The 27459-nt window shown below is 33.6% G+C and overlaps 1 protein-coding gene across 1 annotated transcript; it reads left to right on the top strand.

Moving 5' to 3' along the window:
- Window positions 1-5041: 5041 nt before the first annotated feature.
- On the top strand, window positions 5042-12672 carry LOC119633813 (acyl-CoA synthetase short-chain family member 3, mitochondrial). The gene is made up of 6 exons (XM_038027572.1): window positions 5042-5135; window positions 10296-10600; window positions 10661-11343; window positions 11418-11728; window positions 11795-11940; window positions 12023-12672. Exons 1-6 carry the CDS (start codon window positions 5117-5119, stop codon window positions 12539-12541), a joined length of 1983 nt encoding a protein of 660 aa, XP_037883500.1. The 5' UTR covers window positions 5042-5116; the 3' UTR covers window positions 12542-12672.
- Window positions 12673-27459: the final 14787 nt, after the last annotated feature.

Below are 27459 nucleotides of genomic sequence, written 5' to 3'. Positions count from 1 at the left end.
CAACATCCATGTTCTACCTATCAAAGTAAGTCTCCCTTAATTACTATCAGCAAGTTTATTACAAATCCTTTCTGCGGAAAGTATTTAGGAAAATCCTGATCAGAGATGTACTTGAGTAGATGCTTAATCAAGATGTCCGAATGCTACAAATGGAATAAAAATTTTGGTACACCGTCACTAATACACCGCCCGATGAGAGGTTCAAAAAGAAAAAGAAACCAACACAAGTTAAACCTTCATGAAGAGTCCTTTTTTTTCCTTTATGAAAATTTCTTTTATGAACTCACAAAAAGTAAGATAAAAAAAACTCGTACAAGAAAATCTTTTCAAAATAAAATCTAAACTTCATAACATAATCATGGTATAGCAACTAAACTGAAATTAGTGGATGACGTAACATGTGCAGTGGAAATTTTCCTTCTGCAAAAAGAAAAAGAGATTGAAAGGTTAATATTATTTCACTGAAAATTTAACAATAAATTAAACTTGTTCCCTGTGCTCTTATTTGAATATATTTCTGTATTTTATTTTCTTTCACTTTAAAGTAAATCAATATCATATTTATTGCAAGTAATTAAGCAATTTTTATTCAGGCCATGAATTTTGCCGGATCGTTTTATTTTTAAGTAGCTTTACTTTTCAACTAGAATCAAAAAACCATTTTTTTTATAATGATAATGAAAAAAAAAAAATCATTTCAATCTCTTTTCGATGCGCTTGACTTATTATTCATAAAGAAACTATTAAACAAAAGAAGAAGAGAGAAAGTTACCAAAAGAAAACCGCAATGCACAGAGACTTGTCAGTCATTGCCAGTACCGAGCAAAGTTTTCATAAAAACCTCCGCTCGTATAATGAATAAATAAACGGATGACTTGACTTACACACGAAAAAATTTATTGTGCCGTAAAACTACTCCACCATTTAATTAGAGAGAAAGTATTAAAGATCTAAGAGTTCCCTTTTCTTTTTAATTTTTAACTAAAAAGAAGAAGAAAAAAGTAAGAAAATTGGGTTCGGCTAAGACTGAATCTCTTATACCCATCATCGTTATCGTAGAAAAGATTGAAAGAAACTAAAAAATTTAATTTTGAAATAAATTGCAACAGCTTAAGTAAATGAGCAACGGGTAACAACACGGGATGCAAAGATTTTCTGAATTTACATTGCATTGTAGGCAAGTACTTTAATCGATTAGAGCCGTTTTAAAATTTTTTTGCTAAAAGGAAGGGCGATGTCATCTTCATTTTTGCAAACAGGAAAATGTTTCTCACATGTATTACAATGAATAGCGGACGGGTAAGTGAATCGGCGAACCGACGCATATACTAAGATGCGTTACGACTTTGTCATTCGTCAAGATCGCATATATTTATTTTATGGGTTTCTGAAGTTCGTTTTCGGAAAAAATGAAATTTTGATACACTATAAAACATGATAACCGGGGGTGATTTTTTCCTCCTTTTACAACTACCATGAAATCGCCCATAGAATATAGGGATATATTTCTATATTTTTATCTGCACTGTAAGCAAAAATGCAATTTATTTTTCCACATTTCCTCCGTGTGCGTGGTACTGTAGCCGTGTGCTTCTACCCATTTCGCCCCCGTCTTCTCAATATCAACCTGCCTATAAGAACTTCTAATATTTTTGCAATGTGTGAGACCAACAACCCAACTTTAGCAGCCAGAAGATGTTGTACAAACAGACCCATAGACGACAAACAGACTTAAGTCGATTCAAAATTTGCTGCTGGCCAAGCATATACATATTTTGTATCTGAACCATCCTGAAAATGCTCACCTTTGGCGACGGGCGCAACTAGAAAGTAGTAATAATACCTATCCTGATAAGGACCAGCTAGAAAAATGTTAGAAGCAATTAGTATCCTTAAATTATAATTATAATCGCAATGCTGAATGACTTACCAAACAAGCGTAGAACATGGATTACATTACATAAACGAATGAATGAATTTGACGCTAATCAAGAGTATATATACTTTATATGATCGCCGAAGCTTTCTTTTGCATCTTAAATATATTTTGGGAAAAAACCAAAATAAGTGTATCTTTATCTTACAGTGGTGGGTGTAAAAATTAGAAAAATTTCCCTATATATAATATACGGATTGTCAATTTAACCAGTGCTACGAAGGGATATATTTACCAAATCATTCGAATAAAGAATTCACAAGTTTACATTTACCGGAACTTATGCGCTCGTATCGTAAAAGTTACAGAATATTGTCATTCAAATTGCCAGCCGCTGTTTAGCCGCTGAATGGTAGCAACTTCTCAACAAATAGGCTTACGTCCTATTGACAACAGCAATAACAAAAAAAAAGGTAAGGAGTTAACACAACTCCAGTTGTTCAATACATTTAAAAAGGACGCCGAAATCGACCAGAAACACTTAATTTCATTACTATGTTCAAGGCTTACCGCGAAAAAAACTGAAATTGCGTTAATTTTCTAAACTTTGTTACCATTACTCTGGTGGCTTAGAGGTGTGCGGGGAGGACATGTACGGACAATTTTGTCTAAATATACTAAACTTTGGAACTTTTAGGTTGTGTTAAAAACGAAAAGTAACCTTATGTCTCTGAAAGTTTTTATTACTCGACTTGTGTACCCTGGACTCTTACGGTGACTGCATCAATAATACAGTTGTTTTGACTTCGTGATCAAAATAAAAGGTTCAATTTGTTTTCAATGCGGCTGCTTTATAAAATATTTTAATTTTAATAGTTCTTTTGTTGGTTTCATTTTCGCTTCGTAACAATTCAAATACCATTTTGGTAAAGAGACCTAAAAAAATCCCAGATCTGACGCAATTCTTTTCAAACGCCAGGAAAGCTGTGCAACCCACGATGTTGCCCGGGTCTGGTAAGACATTAACTAATTGCGTGTTAGCGCTATATTCGCCCCAAGTGAAAAAGCTTTCTTCATGCATTTTCTGTCTGATTTAGTCATATACCGAAACATTTCTATTATGAATTTATTGCCCGCTTTGATGTTTTTTTTTCCATTATCTATATGTAGAATAGAAATGTAAATATTAGTTTGGTCGAAATCTGAAATTTCGCGAAGCTCTTTTTTGAGAGAATAATGCATTCGAATGCGATCCGCTCACTGTAAAGTTTACGTGTGTGTATGAGACGATACAACGCATAAAAATCGTTTTAATAAATTTTTTCCTTTTTTAACAAAGGGAAGCGTTGACGATCATTATTATTATGATCGGATGGTTGGATGCGTGCGTTCGATTTCCTTTTTCCCGTTTCACATTGTGTATTGAGTGAACCACAGCTATGCGTGACCCTCATGCTTTTATCTTCGCAATTTTCATTATTCGTAAACAATTGAAATGGACACTTACACAAGCATGTAACGTTGCATTTATGAAGAGTTGGATATCGTATGCAAAATACTGTTATAATAATGTTATAAAGTTTGCCTGTGGAAATGAGATCGCTTGTTATGTGCAAACAAAAGTCAGCTGTTTTTGTAGCAGCAGATCATAATAGAGATATTGTAGTTCAATGTATTGAAATCATTTAGTGTAAATTTTGGATTTGAACCATGATGGTTACAGTTTTTTGGGGAAGCAATGCAGCAGTTGCCGAATAAAGCATGAAACGATTATAATTGTAGCGCTACAAAGCAAGCTGCATCGCAGTATAAAGGCAATGTTTGAATTTCGATTTTATTTCAAAGATTTTATTGTTACGGTTCTATAATATATTTGATGTTGTAATAAAAATATACCTTTTAATATAAGTAAATTAAATATACAAAAAATCTCTCTATTAATCCAAAGTTCTATATATAAATATGTAAATAATGTTGTTTTAATTAAAATACGTCATTGAAATATACATATATATATACGAATAAACATACATATATATATATAATTATATATATATCGAATAAATTAGCCAACGGTGAAGTACTTGGGAAAGAATTCTATATGCAAACTGCAACAAAATTTATTTTGTGACAATCCATATGTGCAGCTATTTTTGAGGGGCGAAAGGTCTACCAACTAACCTAAACATTGTCTGTTATATTGCGGTTTAGATAAACAACAAAGTGTGTCATAAACCGTTAATCTAACGTAATATGTCGAATGCAGCCCGAAAACACTAACTGCAAACGATAATGAATCGGGCAGTGCTTTCTAAAATAGAATAAAATTTTTATGAATTTAAACAAAAGAAAAAAATCTATTTCATGAAAAAATTCTTAGAGACAGTAAGTAAGATAACAAGCACTGGTTGTTAATTGCTGCGGTCCTATCCCTTCGTTCCTTTTTTAGTTTTTTGCTTAGGGTACACATAATATTCGTACAGAGCCCTTTGCAATCCCTTTAAGTGCGCCAGCTTGTTGTTTCGCGATTATATCGTATTACTTTGAATTTATTTATTTTTGAACTAAACACTTTACCACAGCACAATTCCATATATTAATTAAAATATTTCAAGTTCCACAGATACTTTTTTCTTTATTTATTTATTTATTTATTTATTCTTTTTTTTTAATTGTGTACCTACGGATTTTTTTTACTCTGAATTTGAAAGCATTAAAAAATGTAACTCATTTAGTTGAGGATAAGTAGTTAGTTTAGTAAAGAGCGCAAATGGCTGAAAAAAACGCAAATCCCAGGAATCTTTCGAGATTGTAAGAAGCAAAAACAAAAGTGTTTTCAATTTTGTCTATTTTCACGTTTGAGATAATTTATGCAAATTAAAAATTTAAACAAGTGAAACGAAAATTGATTTTGACATAAATTTAAGCGCGATCGCTACATTATTCGGATAGACGTGTTAACTGAGTAGCATGTGGATTTTAATTTTACCCTAAAGGTTTAGTGTTCTACATGGACTTCACTGTGCTGGTTGCTCAATATATTAGAGGCGTCAAGTGAATTAAATGTTAATAAGTTAATGTTTGCTTTTTGGAACTGTGAAAAAAAAAGGAAAGAAGGATTAAAAAAATCAAAAAAAAAAAAAAAAAAATATATAGCATTTAAAGAGCATTAAGAAATAAATTAAGAACAAAAATATTTTAAAGCAAATCATTGAAAAATCTAAAATAAATTATAAAAGTATGGGATCATCTAACGTTTGTAAGTTTGTTTTAATTTTTCATTCGAAATTTTTTCATAATTCAAGCGAGAGCAGAGATCGTTTTTTATTTATTTTCTCTTTTTAGCTAAAATCTGAAAAAATGACAATAACTTCTTAATTCTAGAGGAATTATAAATTTGATTTGAATATTTTTATAAAATTCTATATGTGATCGATACAAGAGAACTTTCAATCAATTATGTGACACTGCGTTGAAATTTCGTTTAATTTTTTAATATGTCAAAGTCACTCCTATATTAAAACACTTCATTGATTATTAATGAAAGTGTAATGTATGCATACGGAAGAAAGCACTACATGGTAAAAAAAAAAAAAAAATTTCATATATCAAAATTCTATATTCAAGATGAAAGTAAGAAAAAAGTAATTAAACTTTAATAGGATGACAGATAAAATGCAGTCAATAAGATTGAGTTAATTCGCATCTACTAGGTTTGATTGCAAATGATTCCCGATCTGAAATGATCACACCCATAATAGATTTTAGCGTTTAATTGTTTTCATGCCCTAACAAATATTTAATTATATTCCTCTTTGCGAACTTTGCTCATAAATCATTATTTCATTTGTGCATGGCCCTGCATATATCGTGTTGACAATCGGAATTGCTTATAACTTGAACGCTTAATAAAAAATTCCGCTGATCAACACGTTGTGTGCTCGTTATATAAACATTTTGCTCATTTGAATTGCGCTGACTACGCTCAGCTTAAGTAAAATTTGTTTTTCTTTCATTTAAAACTACGGCTAACACGTAATGGTTGTTAAAAAGTGTGTTTGATTGTCTTTGTTTGAAATGTTTATCCCACTATTAAAAGCCTTAGATGTAACAGATTGTTATTCAACAGCGTATGTCTAACAACTCAGAAATCAGCGAAATATTTAAATTTGACGTTAAAGGCATTTTTATAACTTATTCCGAGGCATTTAAAAATGCATATCTCTCTATGCATATCCCTGTAAAATACCTCGAAGAAGCAACATACCCAGTGAAACTTGCCACCACGCTTCACTGTTCCGAACTTCCACATGCTTGTTGCCAGCAGTCTAGGTTTGAATTTACGTTAGCTTATTTAATATCCCGGAAGTCAATGAAAAGACCCTAAACTTAAGTTACACTGTTTGATATGACTTACGATGGTTGAAAGTTCTAACCAACTAACTCTTCACGTGTATAGAATGCAGTTAACAAAGTGTTTTAATAGTTAGTTTTTTGTCAACTTTACATTTAAAGAAAAAAAAAATGCCTCACGTCCATCACTTCATGTCCGAAGTATGCTTTATCGCAAGTTCTGCATTTTCTCCATTTTTCGATCAATTTGTGACTACCGAGCCTTTAGAAACCCCACCCTTACACATATTCGAACAAGTCGAAGTGCTACTAATTGAATGTGTGAGCTATAGATGCGAACACGGGATGATCGGAAGGATGGTCAAGTACTTTGTCCTTGAGTGTCTCCAAAGTATTGCGAATGAATTGATGCAAGGCAACGCATAAACAATTATCTTCTGCTGCTCTTCTTGTATTAAGCAGCGAAGGATTCAATCCGATTAATTTTTGTTAGTTCGTGTAGCATTAGTCTTTAACAGCTAATAATAGAGCACAAGCTACTCGTCCCCCACCAAACGCAGAGCATTGTCTTCCTGCCAGAGTCTACTTATGATCTTTTCACTTATCAGCACGATGCAAAAAAGGTTTTCATTTGAATCATTTATCTGACACAAGACTGGAAATTTTTGTTGTTAGAAAAAGAATTTTTCGGTTACGCTACTTGCCTACTTGACTACTAATTTGTAATTCGTCCGCTGCCATGTCCAAGTTATAAAAAAAGAACCGAAGTTCAGACATGCACCTCATCAAACACGTGGTTTCACTTAACCTCTTGTCATTTCGTACCTCTAGACCTGATCTGTAATGGATACAATCGCCGCACAAAAACGCATTTTGCTTATCTAAATCTAATGATAAAACGGAAAATGGAGTAGAGGGTTTAGAGTTTTCAATAGAACTTTAACCCGTTAGTTTTAGTATTTATTTCTCTGGTCAATTTTAATAATCATAACATGAAATATATTTTTCGTTTCAATTTTTAAATTTTAATATCTTTGAAAAAAGTCATTTTCTTCTCGAAGAACAAGCTCATTAATGAAATTTTCGCTCTCAGTTCATCCTGAAAATATCACTAGGGCCTAATAGATAGGCAATGCGAATATCAAGTCGGTATATTCGGCCTTAATTTCCCATGCGGTAAATCATACTTTGGCAATGACGAGCTTTAGACCGCAGCTATAGCGAATGCTCGATCGATAAAGATATAACACTAATGGATCACGCATACACCTCCCCGACTAATGCCGCGCTCTATCCCTCATTGCCACCATTTTCTTCTTAACTACTGCCGCTTCTTATAGGCGTATAGAGAACATTCCCTAAGCTTTCACAAATTTGCATTTCAGTGCATTTATAGTGCATTTTTCAAACTAATTAGAAAATTATAATTCGTTCGACAAACCAGCATTGTATTCTTTTACAACGCATTTACAGCATTACAAAGTTCAAAAAGCCATTGTATAAATGAAAAGTTTTCGGTGAGCGACACAAAATTGCTTACAAAACACACTTACGTCTCGTTTTCACTATTGGAAGTTTATCTAAATACGAAAGCACAAATCTGTTAATATTTCAGAGAACCCATGGTCCATGGTCCATAATTTTACGAAGACATTCACACGAAAGTAGCAAAAAGAAGCGTTCAACAATGACTTTTAGCTTATATTCCATACTCGAAAGAGTATTTAAGTCAATTTTTAGCAACTTATTAGGAATAGAGAAAGAAGATGTACGGATCATATACCCTGCTGCCTTTTTGCTTTAAACAGAAGAGAAGCGCGGTGTTTCCTTTAATCAAGTGCTTGAATAATTTGCTTAATGATCGAATTTAATAAAATAGTTTTTTTGTTTTTCTATCAATTAATTGTTTACTTAAATTGTTTTAAATTTCGATGTCTGTGTGTACGTGTATTCATTGGCGGCTAAACCTTTCCAACAAGATCTTTTGCACTGAATTCCATTATGTATAAAGAACGAACTTCACACACCCTCTATGGTCTCTCTATGATCTTTATGGGTTGGATCGATATGGGTTGGTGAACAAGAACACTACTCTAATCGTTGATTGAATGTTAAAGACGCGCCACTATGACAAACATATTTTTCTTATTTAAAAGAACTCTTGTTACTTTACCGCATATTAACAATTTACAAATTCGCTACATTTAATATTAACATCCTGCAGACGAAAACATTATTACTGTATGCGGCTTTTATTTTTTTTTATTTTCTCACACATGAAACTCAACTAAAATAAATTAATAGGCGAATTCAATTGCCTCTTAAAAGTAAATCTTATACTAATTAATATTAGAAACTAATACATAGTATATAAGGAGAAGTAAAGAAACAAAAATATTAATAATAATTAAATTATAATTCGTGTATAAATAATTAAGAAAGAAAAAAAAGAAAGAGAAAGAGAAAGAAAAGAAGCATGTACACAACTAGCAGAGAGGCACACCCACAACCAGTACAGAACCAAATTGCAAGCGAACCCCTAAGCCATCGCAAACATGCAAAAGCTTGGCAACCGACACAGTAAACAAAATCAATTAATTTTCGAATCATAATGAGATGTTACGATTAAAAGTTAGTTTAAATACGACTTAGGCAAATCGCTCGTGTTAAGCAAAGTTGTTTTGAGAGACTTTAATGAATCCGATATTGAGATTAAGTGATAAACATCACTTAAGTTTCTGCAAACAACTCTAAACGGGTTAAACAGCTCATACTTATATATACATTGACTCAGCTTAAGGAACATAAAGTGCCTAGAGAAACGGTTATGGGTATTAAAGTTTATCTTACAAAGTAATGTGGATGAATCGATGGCACCATTAATTAACTTAATTAAGAAGGAGATAAGAAGAATAAATGTAAGTTTCTCAAGTGATGGTAAGGATAACAGAAGCAGCCTATTTCCGTAAGGAATGAAAGAGACAAGCCGGTGCCAACTTAAAGGAGGGCCACCGAGACACACTCAAGCATTGATCTAAATAAGTACACGTGCTTTTTTGTAATGTGAGAATCCTTTGGAACACGACTTAATGAAACCAAACGTGGGCCTAGCTTTACTTAAAGAGAGCTCAATGTGCAAAGTAAAACTTTAACTTTGGTCTTCTTAAGAAAGAAAGCTCCTTGCATTTTTTTTTTTTTTGATTTAATTTCATAAAATTTAACGAGCGCCACGTTACCAAATTATTTAAGTCAATTTGAAGTTGATACGATTATTATTACGGGTTAATTAAGCCCGCTTCAAAGTTCGATGTGCAGAATCCAACAAAGAGTAATTTTTGTTTTTCCCAATATGACCCGTCGTCACTCTGGGTATATTGCCTACACATGTATAAACATGGCACTGCTGAGGAAACAGATAGTGAATGGGAACACAGGGGAGAGTGCCGCCGCAGTGTAGAAGATATATACTCAACCGGCAAGTGTTATGCCTTTATCTGCCAAATAACAAATTTCTTTCCATTGTCATCTATTGATCAAAAATGCTCCGAAAGCATTTGGTTTTTAGAACTGGAGTGATAAAGCAGAAAACCTACATCTTCTGGCGACGTAAAAGAAGCGGGTTTTTTTTTTAATTTCTGTGTTGCCGCTCTTTCCGTTCGTTTTAAGCGTAGCGAACTGTAGAACTTTGCATTAAAACTCTGTTAAAGCAAATCTGGTTTGCCATATTTTGTAAAATTGTAATAAAAATTAAAACAAAGTAACTTAATTATGCAGAGTATCTTTTCACATAAAAACATTTTTTAAAGACTCTGTTATTATTATTATTAATTTCGCCACAGAAATAAATTCCAAGACTAAACTCTTAAAAGCACTAGCATCTAAGGCTATCGGCTTAAAGACTCTGATAAATTAAGGTCAACCCTTTCAAATGTTGAAAACGCCAAGGCATGATTAATTAGCTATTAATTAATTCATCAAATATTGTCATTAGTGAAAGTAATAGTATAGTGTAGCATAGTTTTCCCGTTCTCTTCTTTCGTCTTTTTAACTGTTGTTGTAATTTCAGGTGATTTACCTGACGATGTTCACGATCCCATTTACATGGACTGTTATCGCAGATCTTTGGAAAATCCCGAAGAATTTTGGGATGAGCTAGGACGCCTAGTTGATTGGTTTAAGCCGTGGGATACAGTTTTAGATAATTCGAACGCTCCCTTCACCAAATGGTATTCAGGTGGTTACTTAAATGCCTGCTACAATGCTGTTGATCGCCATATATTGGCAGGTAAAGGTACGAAAGTGGCTTTAATACACGACAGTCCATTGACAAACACAATACGTCACGTCACCTATCAAGAATTGTATGATAAGGTGAGAGATTGTTTTTCATTCCGTTACAATGAATATTATCTGCACACAATCAATATTTAGATAAATAAACTGGCTGGCGGTATCGCCAGCTTGGGTGTCAAGCGTGGTGACAAGGTGGTAATTTATATGCCTTTGATACCAGAAGCTATTGTGGCTATGTTAGCCACCGCTCGTCTTGGTGCCATACATTCGGTAGTGTTTGGTGGCTTCGCAGCTAATGAACTATGCACGCGCATCGAACATGCAAAGCCTAAGATTATTATAGCGGCCAACTGTGGCGTTGAGCCGGGTAAAATTATACCGTATCTTGATATTTTGCATAACGCTTTATGTATATCAAAATGGAAGCCGACTTGCAATGTTATATTTCAACGCAGCAAAATTCTGACTTCCACCTTGAAAGAGAAAACCGACCTTGACTGGGACGTACTGCAGGTGTTAGGTGAACCCGTAGATTGTGTACCAGTCGAAGCCAACGATCCTCTGTACATACTATATACGTCAGGCACAACAGACAAACCAAAGGGCGTGCAACGGCCTATTGGCGGTCATTTGGTGACTTTAATGTACACCATGAAAATGATTTATGGCGTTAATCCGGACGAGGTGTGGTGGGGTGCCTCAGATTTGGGCTGGGTAGTGGGCCACTCATATATATGCTATGGACCGTTATTATATGGCGCTACAAGTGTTATGTATGAAGGCAAACCGGACCGCACACCAGATGCAGAACAATATTATAGGTAAAACAACAAAAGTGAATTCTTTCGAAAGAACAGAAGCAAATCGCCGCTTACTATAACTATTATATTTCTAGGATAATAGAGCAACATCGTGTAGTTTCTCTATTTTCGGTACCTACAGCTTTTCGTGTTTTACGACGTACTGACCCTGATTGCGAATGTGGTAAAAAGTATTCCTTGAAGTCCTTGCGTTCAATTTTTATTGCTGGCGAACATTGCGATCTTGAGACAAAAGGATGGATTGAGAAAACCTTCAAAGTTCCGGTGCTCAACAATTGGTGGCAAACAGAAACTGGATCCGCCGTTACTGCCACTTGTATGGGCTTCAAACACAGCCTTAATCCACCTAAGTTCACTACTGGTTTACCTTTTGTGGGTTACAATAGTAAGCAATAATTCCAGGTGTCTAATGTCGAGTCCTTTAAGATTTGCATGTTTTCTATCTTTCCAGTTAAAATATTACAACCAGACGGTACCGAATGTCAAACCTCCAAGTTGGGAAGAATAGTGCTCAAGCTACCTTTACCTCCCGGTAACATGTCAACTTTATATGGCAACAACGAATTATATAAGAAAATCTATTTTAGTAAATATCCGGTAAAGTAAACTTAAGTTACTGTTTCCACACGTAAACTTGTAAATTTTTAATTTAAATTTATCTTCGCATGCGCGTGTAAAGGGTTATTATGACACTATGGATGCGGGATATAAAGACGAAAACGGTTACATATATGTAACGGCTCGAGACGATGATATCATCAATGTGGCTGGTCATCGCATTTCTACTTCTAGCTTAGAAGACGCTGTATTACGCCACCCGGACGTAATGGATGCCGCGGTGTTTGGCGTACCTGAACCCACCAAAGGTCAGGTTCCTTTATGCCTTTTTGTTCCACGTGCCGAATGTGCAAAGTCAAATGTAAAAGTAGCTGCCGAAATCATTCAAAATATTCGCAATATCGTGGGACCTATAGCCTCATTCCGCTTAGCCGCTCCCGTTCATGGCTTACCCCGCACACGTTCGGGTAAGACAATGCGGAAGGCTTTAGCCGATTTCGCTAAAAACGAACTTGTAGTTTTGCCTGCCACAATCGAAGATCCCAGCGTATTCAAAGACGTACGTCGTGCTCTGCAAAGCCTAGGGTACGCGTTAAATACCCCTGAACCAATTACAGAGAAAAATGATTTGAATCAGTAACGTTTTTACCTATTTTCTCTCATTATTATACATATTTTGTAATTTAATGTATCTTGTTATTAATTCGTGTCCCCACATGCATAATCGTTTAATTATATACCGACAATAATTACATTAAATGGTTGATAAGATAGGAAACCCTTACCTTAAAGGCTTTAAAAGGCGTCGGAAAAAAACTAAAAATCCAATACGAAATTTGCTCATTTATTGACTTTTATTTAACGTGAAATATATAGGGGAAAATAATAATCTGCCCAAAAATGAAGGCAAACTAAAAATCTTCTACAGAAACTGACAGACCTCGATACAGGCACTTATAAAGGATATAAAGTTCAATCAGCGCGATCATGTGCATAAGACAAGTGTCGTTCACATTGAACCAAGAGTCCATGCTACCACGGCTACATCTGGCTGGGTATCGTTTCATAGTACCGCTTCTAACATCAGGAAAGTTACATCTGGCCATCATTATATATTATGTCATATATAGAGTCTTAGATTTTTAGCTTAGATATTAGAATTAGTTTTGAGTTCACCCTTAGAAAACAACTCTCAACTATCAGGATGGCAGCCAAATTTATATGTGTTATAAAAAAAATCGCAAAATTTCGAATTATTGACCCAAACAATCATATTCGACTTATATGAAAAACATTTCTGACATATTTAAATTCTGTGCAAAAAAAGTTAAGACTAATCTATGAAAGGTTGTGAGTGTAACACAGTGGCGATCATCCACTCAGAAGATCAGACGTGTGAGAAGAGAAGTAGATGGAAGGGTGGTGGTTGCAGGCTAGTGAATCGCTAAGTGTTATCACTTTATAGGTTGAGTACACAGTGCAGCTAAGTAAGTGGGCAGAGTAAACTTTACCCCACTTGAGATTTAAAGCCGTTCTTCGGTATTCGGTTGCTTATGCGGTTAATAAATTTGAAATATTTTGAATTTATATGTGTATGTACATATATGCATATATATATGTATATGTATACACATCTTTATTTTAGAGGTCATCTAAAAAATATATTACTTTCTAAAAGCAAAACGACCAGAAAAAAACGGATTTCGATGAATGCCGACTTAAAATGTCTGCACACATATCAACATTCAATTATTATAAGATTACAGAAAAACATTTGTGAAAGAGTAGATGCATTACCTTGCAGGTGCTCACTATAGATCCAACTTGGTTGATTTACGTATTATGTGCATATACAAGTCTTTACCGAATTTACTAGGGCACAACATTACTTCTTCTGTGAGTACATGTGAGATATGCGAGTTCTATCTATAGACGCAACACAAAATAATCAAAATGACTCTGCTGAAGTGCACACTGACAATCATGGTTTTTTCAATAAGCCGCGATCCGATGTGTAAAAACCAATATACTGACGAAAGTTGGGCATAGTCAAATATCATGTATGCATACTTCTAGTAGAGAAGCCCTCTTCTTTAGAAGGGTTAGCTGGATTTTAAAAGAAACTTCAAACCAACTGACTCACCTGCACCGATCATGAAGGGGAAAACTCTCATAATAGACGAAAACTCGTTGCAGTTGGATTATCCATCATGACGACGTGCGCACTCATATTGCAAAACTCTTCCAAATTAACATCTGCTGGAATTGCCTACCGTGCCCGTTATATTGAACGGGCATTCATCTTTTAGATTAACACTTGTTTGAACGTGTCGCTTTTCGCTTTTGTGGGTGGACAAGCGGTTCTTTCCTCACCTCTTTGTCCTATGCCAATGCAAAGCCCTTTTTTGTGACAACCATTTATTGTTTGATAAATGTTCTAACATTCAGACTTGCCAGCAGCATATAACAAATAAAGCCGAATGTATTTTAAAAAAATAAGGAAAGGTTTAAGTAAGTAGGGCACAAAAAAATGTATTCCGAGAAACAAGATATGTTAAATCCGGTGTGCATAAGAATAGCGCAAAAACCTTAGCTCAGCTATACTTAAGCGAAATTTCGCGCCACAAGGCTCTTACATGAATCCGTTGATATGCAATGTCAAACTTCCCTGGAACTATTCACAAGATCATCGTTACCTTCTAGTTCATAAGTTGAATTTTTCATTGCTTTTCAAAAGAGAACAAAAGCGACAATTCCTCAAATCAAATCCCCAAAAAGCAGCCACAATGGTGCTCCTCTTTACTGTACATCTTATTCAAGTGCCTTGTAAGTGAAATTCTTAACCGTGAAAGCATAAAGTGTTGCCTTTTTGGTGAAAAGCAACTATTTATATTTATTTGCGGGGCTTAGTAGTACAACAATCTGCGTTGATTGGTTTGTTCTTTCATTCAACGAAAGCACGAGCCATAAATTATAATTTAATATAAGTGTTTGGCTATAAGTTACTTAAGTGCGAAAAAGTTTTATTGTGTAATAAAAATTTTTTTTGGATAATGTGGCTGTCGAGCTTTTAAATTTGACGTTAAGCTCTTCTAAAACAAGAGAACAAGAAAAAAAAACAAAAGAGAGAAAAGAAAACGATACAAACGATACTTGTTAAGTGTTGAAGGTCTTTAAAAGTGATTTGTATCTAATGAATGGAGAAGACAAAGTTCCATAGATAAAAGAAATGATTTATGAGCAACACAAACACAGCAAAAATATTTAAAGTATAGCAAAATTTTATTAAAAAATAAAATCAAAAAATACTTTCCGTTCAATTTGAAGGAAAAGATCAAAAATATTTTCACATACATGCAGGCCAGCCAGACATAATTTATCACTGAAGCAATGAATTGAAAATGTGCGACATGCAACAACATTTATGGAATCAATTAATTTATTTATGTGTCAACGTGTGTAAAACAACAACGGCGCAATTGTAAGGGCATAACCAACGATTCAAAACAAATGTCTATGTTGGATCGCACTCGCGCTTGTGACGGCAGTTGGTCGGACAAGTAGGCAGCCTGGAAGGCTGGCAGCTCTAGCCTGATAGCTAGATATAGGCATTTTATAAAATTAAAACCAATGGAATTAACACTTTGCCTGTGGTAGTGCGCATATGTTTGTTACATTTTACGTTAGCAAGTCCGGCCATTTAAACTCAATACAACAGCAACAAAAATATAACAAAAAGCAAAAAAAAAAAGGATTGCTTGATAATCCCAAAAAAATATATATATGCTTCGGCAATGAAATGTATATAAACAACAAAAATCCGAATGGTTTAATATTAAGTTAACATTTACAGCAACTTGAACGTATCCCCCCGCTGTTCCTATGTAAGCATGCACAGCCATGTAAGGGTTTGATTGTATGTATTATTGTGGCTTGTTTTGGTTGCATTTTCTTTATTTTTATTTTTCGGGCTTAAATTCCAATTTAACTGGATTAACAGCCAAAATAGTAGCTGTACGGCATAAGCCGAAAGCTACATTTTTGTCAGAGCTGAAAGTCAGACTGAATCTGGCTAAAAACTTATGCTTATTCTCTACATTGCTGTAGTTGCGTTTCTTTTTTTTTTTTTTTTTTTTTTATTTACATAAAAATATATTTGAACAACATATGCAAAATGGAGTGGAAATTAAAAACATTTTCATACGTTAGCTAGTACAGCATAGCGACCGAAGTAAGCGCGCATAACAGATTCAAAGTAAAGAACTCTGGTTATGTAAGCAATTAAGCGATATAATGAAATATTAAATTCCGGTTTTTGGAACTGCAGAAATTGTTGAGAATCTTTAGAATTAACCTTTAAATAGCGCCATTATTGTATTATATATGCTCACATCGATGTGTTGTTGTTTCAACTGTGGGTAGCTTTCTGAATTGTGAAGCTCTTGAGAGAATTTTCGGGTGTCTAAACTAGATGCGTTAACCTTAAATAGAAAAATAGTGACCGTCTTCCTTTCCACAGTGGAGTCGTCAAGATTTTTCCATTTTGTGAATGTCTATTCTGAAGTTGGCTTCCCTGGATGGGGGATGATGTGAAAGAAGGGAATTAGGATGTAGTAAGTGCATGCCGTCTCCAAAAGTCGTTCTGCCCAGTAATTTGCGAGAATGTTGTCGAAATCGCGAGGCGGATTTTTTGCTTCAATGCGTACCTTGTCCATCAACAAGGAATTCACCCTCGAAAAAGAAATTCTTTCGTACAGCAGTATTTCGATGGTCTATAATATTGGTTGGGCGCTACAGATTTGATCGTGATCAAGTATATATATATATAAGTATATATATATATATATATATATACCCTCTGAGGTTTCTGAAGCTTCTTTCTGGGCGTTGCAGACGTTTTGACAAATATCCCTCATCCTTCGGTGATTGGTATAATGTATGTAGTATGCCTTCAGCTTTAACCATATGTTACAAAGCATTACCAGCAGTACTTTTTTCTACTTCACACTAATCTCAGCAGTTAGTACAATGAATATTTTTAAATAATTTCCGGCGAAACATATCATAAAGAAAGACTTCTATCTAAATTTAGTCGATTGACAGTAAAATTTCAATTAACATAAGCGAAAGTTCTCGAGTTTAGACCAGAAAAAAAGATAATTAATACCAAATAAAAAAGGAAATAATTTCACGATACGCTCAGTACAAAATTTGACTTTGTCAGGTAAAGATATGAACTTATAGTCAGCAGTGTCAAGTAATAGTTAGACGTTTTAGCGAAATTCGTCTAATAAAACGGAATATGTTCAAAGTATGTTTTGCAAATCCACCGATTAAGTCAGTTGACTTAAACTAACTTTCATAACCAGCCATAATGTTTCAAAGGAAAATGTCGAGCGAGTCAACCTTGACTTTAGCTTTCGCATCACTTCGTTATTATTGCGATTTTAGATCTTATTTTTAGACTCGTGAACAACGGAAACGTATGTCAACCAATGGATTCGTAGTCTTACTTCAACCAAAGTTTGTTTTCGAAATTTCATTCTTTGAAATGCAATATCAGGTCCGAGAAGTAAACATGAAAATTATACAATCAGTCATTGTAGAATCTATCAGACGGTTATTACAGTTTACGGTATTATGACTTCACCTTGGAATGGAGGGCGTTACTCGCCTGGGAGCACTTGTCGACAATGATATTTACGCCATTCAATACATTGATATCGAGCTTCAAAAGCATGTTTGCAGCATGCAGTATGCATGCTATAGCCGCTCATCCAACGTTTTTGGAAAGATTATGAAAAAGATTATAAAAGAAAGACATTGAAGCATAAATATTCACCGATAACTCAATCCTCCTTAACATTCCAATAGAGTATAAAATTTCGACTCAAAATATTACTTAGATACATTATAGCTTTCGATAAGAAATTTTCTTGAAAAGTAAACTCGTTATTCTTGCCTGCACTTGTAATAACGTTCTAATGTAATTCAAAATCATGAATGATTATTTAAGATTTAGTTTTCTATTCAATCTATCCATCTGCTAACGCATATTCTTTTCGCATCCATTCCCCCCCATTCTCTGTAAAGAAAGTCACGTTTTCAATTTAAAGCGTTCTCTAACATAAAAATGCATACACAACGAGTACATAAAAAAAAATAAAAAGGAGAATAAATTGCAAATCTTGAGACAAACTCAGCAACAACTACGGCAAACAATAAGTAGAACTTAAAAATCATCATATCACACACGCAAGCACGATACATACTTTCAATGCAGCGGGACTCAGCTGCATCACGACACTCGTAACAGAACATTAAAATAAATTGTAAAACAAGATGTAAACGATGAAGAGAAAGAAAGAAAAGGAAAAACGATGACAAACTGATTTAACGGTTTAATGATTTTTCATTGTGTACTGAAGTAAAACAAAAGTTCAATACTAAGCGTTGACGAAGAATGAATGAATGCCCACCTATTGGATAACTTAACAGAAACCATAAGTCAGGGAAACGAAATCAAAAGTGTTTGAAAAACGAAACCCGGAAGTTTACACGTTTCCCAGGATTATCCCTCGCGCATAGAAAACGTTAGACAATAACAATAAGAAAGAGTCCTTTAATACATATTTATATAGCGATAGGCCTAGCGATGGGATTGATAAAGAAATGTTAAAGTCATTGTATTTATATGCCAACCAATACATGCGCAGGCAGGCAAAGTCAATCAGAGATATTTACGTCTGTAGAAATTATATTAAAGAAAAATGAGGAAACGGCTTAGAGAGAAAAAGAGAGAGAGTGAGAGTGAACAGTCACAGCTGCTAAATGTCTGTTGAAAAATAAATGTCTCTGCGGATCGTGCAAGCATTTATAACTGCCACCCAGTCTGCCAGATTATCTACTTCTCTGCATATGCGAATACGTGGCTAGTCTAGATTTCATACACACGATATAAATATATATGTATGTATACATATATATATTTATATTTACTTCTCCTGATTTTATTATAATGCATTTTTCAAAAGGTATAATAAATTGTTTTTTATTTTTTGTTTGCTCCACGATTTCTTAGAGACACATATGTATTTTATTGTAGAATTTGCATAACGTAACATCGAAAATGAAACGAAAACGAATATCGTGAAAAAATTCGCATCTTCTCCATACGTGTCCAACGTGGATTGTTTAAATTTCTTTCAAAAATATTTATTGACCTAATGTAAAATTAAAGCAAATCTTCAACAATTTGAACTTCTATAGCCTAACTTGTTCAAATGATATTCTGTTACGAGTTTTATTCACAAAAAAAATATTTTTATGTAAATAAAAAATCCTTTCCAAAAATAGCCTAAAGGTTATAATTGAAATAAATGAAAAATGTTTCTTTACATGAGAACCGTAACATCTGCCATAGTATCGAGGCTTAGAGAGGAAAATTTTTCCGTATGGTATAACAACTATAAAAAAGAATTCTTCAACTTACTACAATATTCAATCAATGTTTGATTTGTTACATAACAAGAAAATAACATTAAAAGCATCACATTTCGTTAGTTTTCGTTTTGAACGTTTGCAAAACGTAGCAAATAAATCGATTCACAATTTTATGAAATAATACTTTCACAGTAAACGTAGCTAGCAGTGATGAACACAGAAGTTAAATTGTTTGTTAGTGTATGACTTAATTCAAAATTCGCGTATAAACTATTGGTGAATGCCAAAACGTTTCGAACGTTCGAAGATGGGTTTCGGATGGACAACCTAAACGCACATGGAGAACATGATATCAATAAAGTATTTAACTTTATTAAAGTGACCACCCTAGACTAACATCTAGTTTGCCCTTTTAAAAGAAAAGAACCGATAGTCTTAGTTGCTAGTGCTCACCACACTCTTAGTCCCAGCTTTTTTTTTTTTACCTTTGCCCTAAGCAAACAGCAATAATAATAATAACTTATGATGGATTGAAATTCAGTTTACGCGGACGCTGTTCCGGTAAACAAAAGTTTTGTTCGCTGTGGTTTTAACTTATATTTCGAACTTTTTATTTTAATTAACATAAACAACTATTTTCGCCAACGCAAAAAATTTCAAAGTCGCGTACGGGCGGCAATAATTGCGAACAAACGATAGAATGTTGAACACACCTGTACTTTTACATGCGTTTGCAAACGAAGGATGAGGCTTATGTTGATTTTGTCAAAACGTTTGCAACACCTAGAAGGGATCATCAGAGACCCCACTAAGTTTATACATTCTTGATCAGCATGATTTTCTAAAGCTTGAGAATTAAAAACCAGAGAAAAAGACAAGGTAAAAAGCAAGTACGCAGCGTGGCACTAACCATCATTAAATATCCTACGCCACAACGACTATTCAAGATAAGGCTTTTATATGTACAGTGGTTTATCCGACCACTATTTTTCCTATAGTGTTCGTACTTGAGTCAAAATATGTCGCTATACCAAATTTCATCAAATATCTCAAAAATCGCGAATTATGGATTGAATACGAGAAAACAAGAGGGACGGACGGACAAACAATCTTAGGTCTATTCAGGAAATGCTTTTAAATCGATCGACACAATAAACGTCGGGCCTCTCTCAAGTGCTTCGTGGTGTCGCGTGCATCCGCACAAACTCAATATATTCTTGTACCACATGATGTAATATAGAGAAAAGGAATAAGGATGAATGTTTACAGCAAATATAGTGCATTGATATTAGTGCACAGTAAATTTCGATATATTGAGAAATAACCGCTGTGAAGCACGATCATTCAGAACACTCTGTTCGTTGTCTTCCAACAATCAATTTTAAATAACTTGGTTTTGGTGCCCAAATACCGCCATCTCTTTCTGCAGCCAACCTCGCGGAAATGGAATAAAAATATTCCTATGCTTCCTATACTTCCGCATCTACGAGTTTAGTTAACTTTTTTTATTTTTGGATGAATTTCATCCACTTTATCAAAGATTGTTTGTCCAGAAAACGGATACGTGAAATTTTTTCACAAGTATACCAAATTTATCCTTTTGATCAACTAGGTATATGCGATCGTTATGATCTCTGGATTCGTCTCATTTTGAAGATTCAGTTACCTTTGAGTAAATAAAAACATATCAAAAATATTTTTTAGTGCCATTATTTGGGGACTATTAGCAATCACATCCTTTACGCTAAAATGTAATAAAGCTAGCGGGACCAATGTCAAAAAAAAAAAAATATAATAAATTCAAAAAATTTAGTTTTGTTCTAAAATACATTTTAAATTCAAACAGATTAAACAGATTTGTACTTCTTCAAATAATTGACGTAAACGATTCGCACTGTAACAACAAGTCCGGATGAAAAAATGAGGTGAGGGCAGAATGTTTGCCTCTTTTTTTGTTCTAACCCGAACTGCCTGTTACTCTTGACACTTCTTACCTACAACTTAGAGCAGTGACTGACATGCCTTTTTCAACATAGAACAGCAAACTTTGTTGATAAGTTTAGCGCTATTTTCAAACATTCTTTGCTCTCAATCCTTACGTTAAGGGGATCATATAAAACACAAACAACAATCTTTTCATTGCAAAATACCTTAGTTAAAAATACTATTTATATTTCTTGTACTAGTTTGATGACCAACTTACTGTACAGATAAATTGATAGAATGGAGAAGAGCATATAGATAACGGTAAGTTCCGAGTGAAAAGTATTCTTTAAAAGAATACTTTTAACTAAGAGAAAGATTCTTTAAATCATTTAAAAATTTTGCCTTACGCGTATGTAAGGTCATGACCTTACGGATATTGCATTGCTTAGGGATATTGCACTATTCGAAACCTACCGCATTGAAATGCTTTCTTGTTTATATAGATTAGTATAAGTATGTAAATTTGAGATTATTTTAAATAAAATTTAAATAGAATTTTGTTAAACTCGAAAATCACATTTGTTAGATAAATATTTTCGAAAAATTTTCCACAATCTAAACTTTGGCACTGTTATTGGTTGATGCTTCAATTCGTGTAAGCTAGAATGTACAACATTCATGATTCAACATGAAATGCGAGGCTTATTCGTAAAATTCTCATCTAACCCTAAGGCAGTGTCAATTTATTTTTAACACAATATCACGTGAATAAATACAGGCACATTCACCCGCACACCGAAAATCATTTCATTAAGTTATGGTTAGGACCTAGGCAAGCAACAATAACAACAACCACAACAGTCAACTGAACAGCTATGCAGACATAGATATAAGCGTACGGCCACATCATCTTATGACAACAAGAGCAGACGCTGTCATTGCTGAACGATAATTGGGTGATAATGTCTGTTACCAATAAATGACAACTTAATAACGCAATATGCCAAAGAGAAAGGGTAACTTGTTGCCTATCTCTCTATGAGTCTGAGCCTGAAACTATAGTTGCTTGCATAAGTGCGTAAGGAATGAAAATAAGGTCCAGCAGAAAGGAAAAAAAAAAAGAAAAAATGATGCAAAGATATTTTTAAACAATTTAAACTGGGAAGACTTTCATTAAAAATTTACTTTATAAAATTTTTTAGCAATTTATTCAACAACAATATGCAAAGTTTCACATACATGACAAGAACAACAATAAAAACAAGAACAAAAACTTTTAGTAATGAAACCCTAAATATTTGTCTGCATACCAGTGTAAGAATAAAGAGCAAAGAATGAAGAAAAAAAAAAAAAAAAACAAAAAAAAATAAACATTTAAAACTAAATCAAACATGAACACAAGAAGAAGAGATTGCAACATTAGAAGCACATAAGCTAACAGAAGCTTTGCCGGTGTGCTTATGTTTTTTTTTTTACAAACTGTATATGCTTCCGTTTCCGGTTTATCATCGTGTACGAAATAGTACATTGTATACACTTTAAATGTTAGAAAATTAGTAATAGTTAGTTTGCAACCGTAAGAATATCAGTAGCAGCAACAACAACATTACCAACAACATGCCATATGTGAGAATTTACTCGAAACATTGTTAAAACCGAAACAAGTTCAAAACGAGAGAAACTATGTGAAATTTCCATGAACCGATACTGAAACTCGACAACACACAAACGCATACAGATACAATTGGTTGGATTTGTGCGACAATGTTGAAATAATTGTTCACAAATACTTTGGAAAATTGCAACTCCATTGCGGTATACACAACGATAACAACAACCGCATATGAATGCTTATGTGGTAGAGGTGGCGCGGGGAGGCGATAATGGCAAAGTGGATTAAGTTGATGTGATATTAACCTCCATCTTTGGCTGTAGGAAAAAATTGAACAAGCATTCATTTCAATTTGCATAAGCATTTAATTGTCTTGCAAAGAATTGTCTGATTTTCATGTCACAACAATGTCGTGACAAATTTTTACAAAAAATTTATTGGACATAAACAAACGAATACGGGCTTAAATAATTTATGAAAACAGAAAATTTTTTATAGGAATTATTTATTATCATAAAAAGAAAAAAAAAAAAAATGTCAACTCATTTAGAACGAAATATTTTGAAACAAACATCTATTCGTTTTTAATGTTTATAAATAGTTTATTGCAACACTGTATGCGAAATATGCTATGAAAGCACAAGCATTCTGTCAATAACACATATGACGACACTGTTTTCACATTGCGATTGCCCCGAACAATGATATAATACCGACAACATAATATACCTGAGAATGCGCCATACTTTAATAAGGGGCAGATTTTTGCTAATTCTAGGCAGAGTATAAGAGTTGATTAAGTACGTTTTAAAGCTTTCACAAGGTGGTCGTAAGGAATCACCTAAGGAAATCAATGCCTGTAAACCGGTTGATCAAACAATTAGCGCACGAATACCTACCTATACTTGGTATGAGAATCTTCAGCGTAATAGCCTGTTAGGTGTGTACATGAAAATCAGTTAAGCCTAAATAACAAAAATCGCACATTTCGCACATATGTTCGCATATGTTTGCTTATAATTATGAACAAATCTGCCCCGAACAACTAAATTAAAAATGCAAATGTGAAAAATTTCAATAAGTCTTTGTTGCCAAGACGACGATACACGGTAAGTGCATTTAAACAAGTAAATGGGAAACAATCAAAAAAAGTGTGAGTTGGGAGTAAAATATCTGTTATCAGAGTGTTTTTGTCATGAATTTTATTTCGTAACTTCTGCTTACGTTTTTAAAAAAATAGTCTCACATATCGTAAAGTGAAAACTTTAATTTGAGTTGACAACCCACCGACTCGAAAAAACTTAATTAACAATTAATCTTTAAGAAAAACCAAAAGACGATTAAGGCAATAATACTCATTAACTGCACCCGAAGCAGTTAACAGCCACTGAATTGAGAACACTTTCCATAATAAATATGACTACTGTTCTCACCTTAGAGAACGACAAACCAACTTTGTATGGGTGAAATGCAAATTTAATGCCTGCCTGAGTAGCCAAACAGACAAAGGGCCTCGACTAACAACTGAATTGTCGTGGATTCAAATCTCAAGTGCGGCAGACTTTTAAAAAATACTTGTTAAAAAGCCATCCACCGCTACCTCTGGCGAAAGACGAAACAGTCGTCGGCCTACTTGCAACTTTGCTGGACTGCTGATTTGCAATATATAGAGTGGATCGTTCTGAAGCAATGATAATCAGGGAGAGAAAAAGTGTGGAAAATAGGCCGCACACTCCTGGAAACAGACAGACGGATGCGAACGTTCATCGCCCTTAATGTTTTTATGAAATCTCTCAAAGCACTTTTTAACTGTTTCATAGCTTATCGAAATTGCGACCCTTCTAAAAAGGGACCTGGCTTTTTCACTTTCAATTTTGTTTCTAGAATGAAATTTATAAATACTAATATATTATATTATAAGAGAAAGAAGTTCTTATATTGAATTTAAATTTTATTTTCTATAGAATTACTTCGCATTACCCTCTAGACCTAAAGCTTTCAAAAAAACAATCAAAATTTTAAAGTGAAAGGTCTACAATCTTTTATAACTTGGAAAAAATTTATGTAACAATATGCCGCAAGAATGTTCACCTTTATGAACGCACATTTATAGTTATTAAATATTTCACTTTGCTCATGTCAGGTTTTCAATGTTTTACAATCAACCGTACAGTGTCCCAGACTTGCTGGATGAAAATTGAAATAAAATTCACGAATTCCATTAACGTGTCAGACTTTCACTTGTGCGGGCTTAAATTAAAATGAATTATACTCTCTCTCTCTCTCTCTCTCTCTCTCTCTCTGTCTCTCTCTCTCAGCACACATAAGGGCTTTCTGAAATTTTTGCAATTTTGAACAACTTGACTTTCACTTTCACATAAGCATATTTATGTAAGAATATAAATTAGCTTTCGTAGGAGAAACCATAGCAAGAGAAATTTTTACTTTTGTGATGACATTAACACCTTCTTCGCACATACGAGCACATTAATTTGAAATACAAGACATATGCACAGGAAACTTCGAAGAATTATAATAAAGCTGAGGAATTATGTTTGCATTCCTTTTTTGTTTTTTTTTTCTTTTTTTTTTGCTTTTGAGATCATGAAAAGGTCTACTGTTATATTCCGCTTTTTTATGACAATGCTTTTCTTAGCTCCACATGACTTCGTGAGCACTCGTATCTCATACAAAAGACAATATCAACAGCAATCATGATAACAAACGTAAAGGCACATGCTGTGCAAGAGTTGAGTAAATACTTCTTCATTTTTGATTATGATGGGTGACTTAAATTCCAGTTATTTAAATATTCTATATGAAGTATTTTTACTTTATCATTTCAATGGAGAAAAAAATCGGAAAAATTATTATCTTTTGTATTTCGCTTTAATTATTCGTCTGTTTGTTTTCTTTTTTTCACAATTGCTATCCATTTGTTATTGATTTTAGGATTCAATCCCTTACTTTGGTTGTTGACTCTTCGCGTAACGGCCATCATTAATAAATAAACATCAGTTCTTGTTGTTTTTTTTTTTTTTTTTCAGTTTGTTTCTAAAAAACAAAGAAAAAATTACTTTCAACTTTTAAATTCGCTCTACAAAAAGCGTTAGGTTTGCTCCATTTATCAGAGCTTAAAACTAGCAGCAAGTAATACTGAGAAAAATATTTATCAGATTTCTTCAATTATTAGACACTTCTTGAGCACAGCCTAAACAGTTGTTCGACAATAGGTGTAGACTAATAAAGATAGGAGTTTTAGTAGCCTTGATTATAGTTACCATATTGTAATTTCTTATTTCATCCACTATTGAAAGAAAAATTACATTAATTTTATGAGTGTTGCAATAATCGTCATAAAGTCAAAGATTCTTACACCTGACTTGTTGCAGAATTTCTCTAAATCAAAGCAAAAGGTTCTAAAACAAAAGTTTGAAAATTGGCAAATCTACAGCCATGGTTGCATAAATGGTACACACTTGACCGTGAGAACACACGCAAGGGTGAAAAAAAACTTAAAAAAAAAAAGAAAAACTTATTTTCATTTTAACAGTTAAATAAAATTTCTCCAACCAGAGAAATAAATGTTAACAATAAAATCCTAAGGTACTAGCGTCTAAGGCTATCAGTTTCCCAAAGATCTCGAAAGTATTGAAATAATTCGCATAACAGCACGTATTTACATATGTAGCAACAATACTCTGGAATATAAAAACTTTTTACCATAAATATAAATCATTGATTAAGATATTTTTTGGTATTTACGATAGGAAAGAGCGTTTTGAAACTGATTCGTTTTCTTCTCTTCCCTTTTGTCCCTTCTCGTAGCAAAACATGTGTATACTATGCGCCAACGGACTATAAATAAAAGCCAAAATTTTGGATATATAACTTGGTTTGAAAAATAAATGAAATGTTTCAGCAATGAAAACAGTCGAGGCTTATGGACCGAGGAACGTTTTATCGAGTATAGGGTATCCGAAATTCGATGCACGACGCCATAGCTTAATAACTCCTTTATCTTTTCATTCTTTTTGTGTTTTTTTTGCATCCAACATAATAAATGAGTTTATGTTTGCAGGATTATTATTGTTATTGTTGAATTGCAAACAGCCTACATTTTGTTTCATCCTTTGATGCTTTCGATAATTTTTGCAACTGACATTTGATTTAATGATAAATGATGTGAAAGTTGATGAAGTTGATGTTTGAAAGCTTAAAAGTAAACTCAGAATTTTTAATTTAAAAAGCAAGAACTTTCACAACTTCACTGAACTGCTTTCGACGGAGAAGGCAAACTTTGTTCAAACTCCTGTGGTATGATGCGTAATATATTATAATTGACAGGAAAATGCAAAATTTTTTTAAATATATTTAAAACTTAGTCCTATTGTGAAATGTTTTTCTTTTTTGTAACGATCAGAGTTGGAAGTAATTAATTAAGCGAATACGTTCAGATTGTAATAATACGGCGAACGAATAATTCCCCAAAGCTTTTTTTTTACCTAACTTAAGTGTAGAATAATAAAAAGAAAATGTCTTCAATGTCTTATGTCATATTTACATATATAATATTA

The sequence above is a fragment of the Glossina fuscipes genome, unplaced genomic scaffold (assembly GCF_014805625.2).
Source record: "Glossina fuscipes isolate IAEA_lab_2018 unplaced genomic scaffold, Yale_Gfus_2 2, whole genome shotgun sequence".
Lineage (NCBI taxonomy): Eukaryota > Metazoa > Arthropoda > Insecta > Diptera > Glossinidae > Glossina > Glossina fuscipes.
The sequence above is the reverse complement of the archived record's forward strand: the minus strand, read 5'-3'. Positions and strand labels throughout refer to the sequence as shown.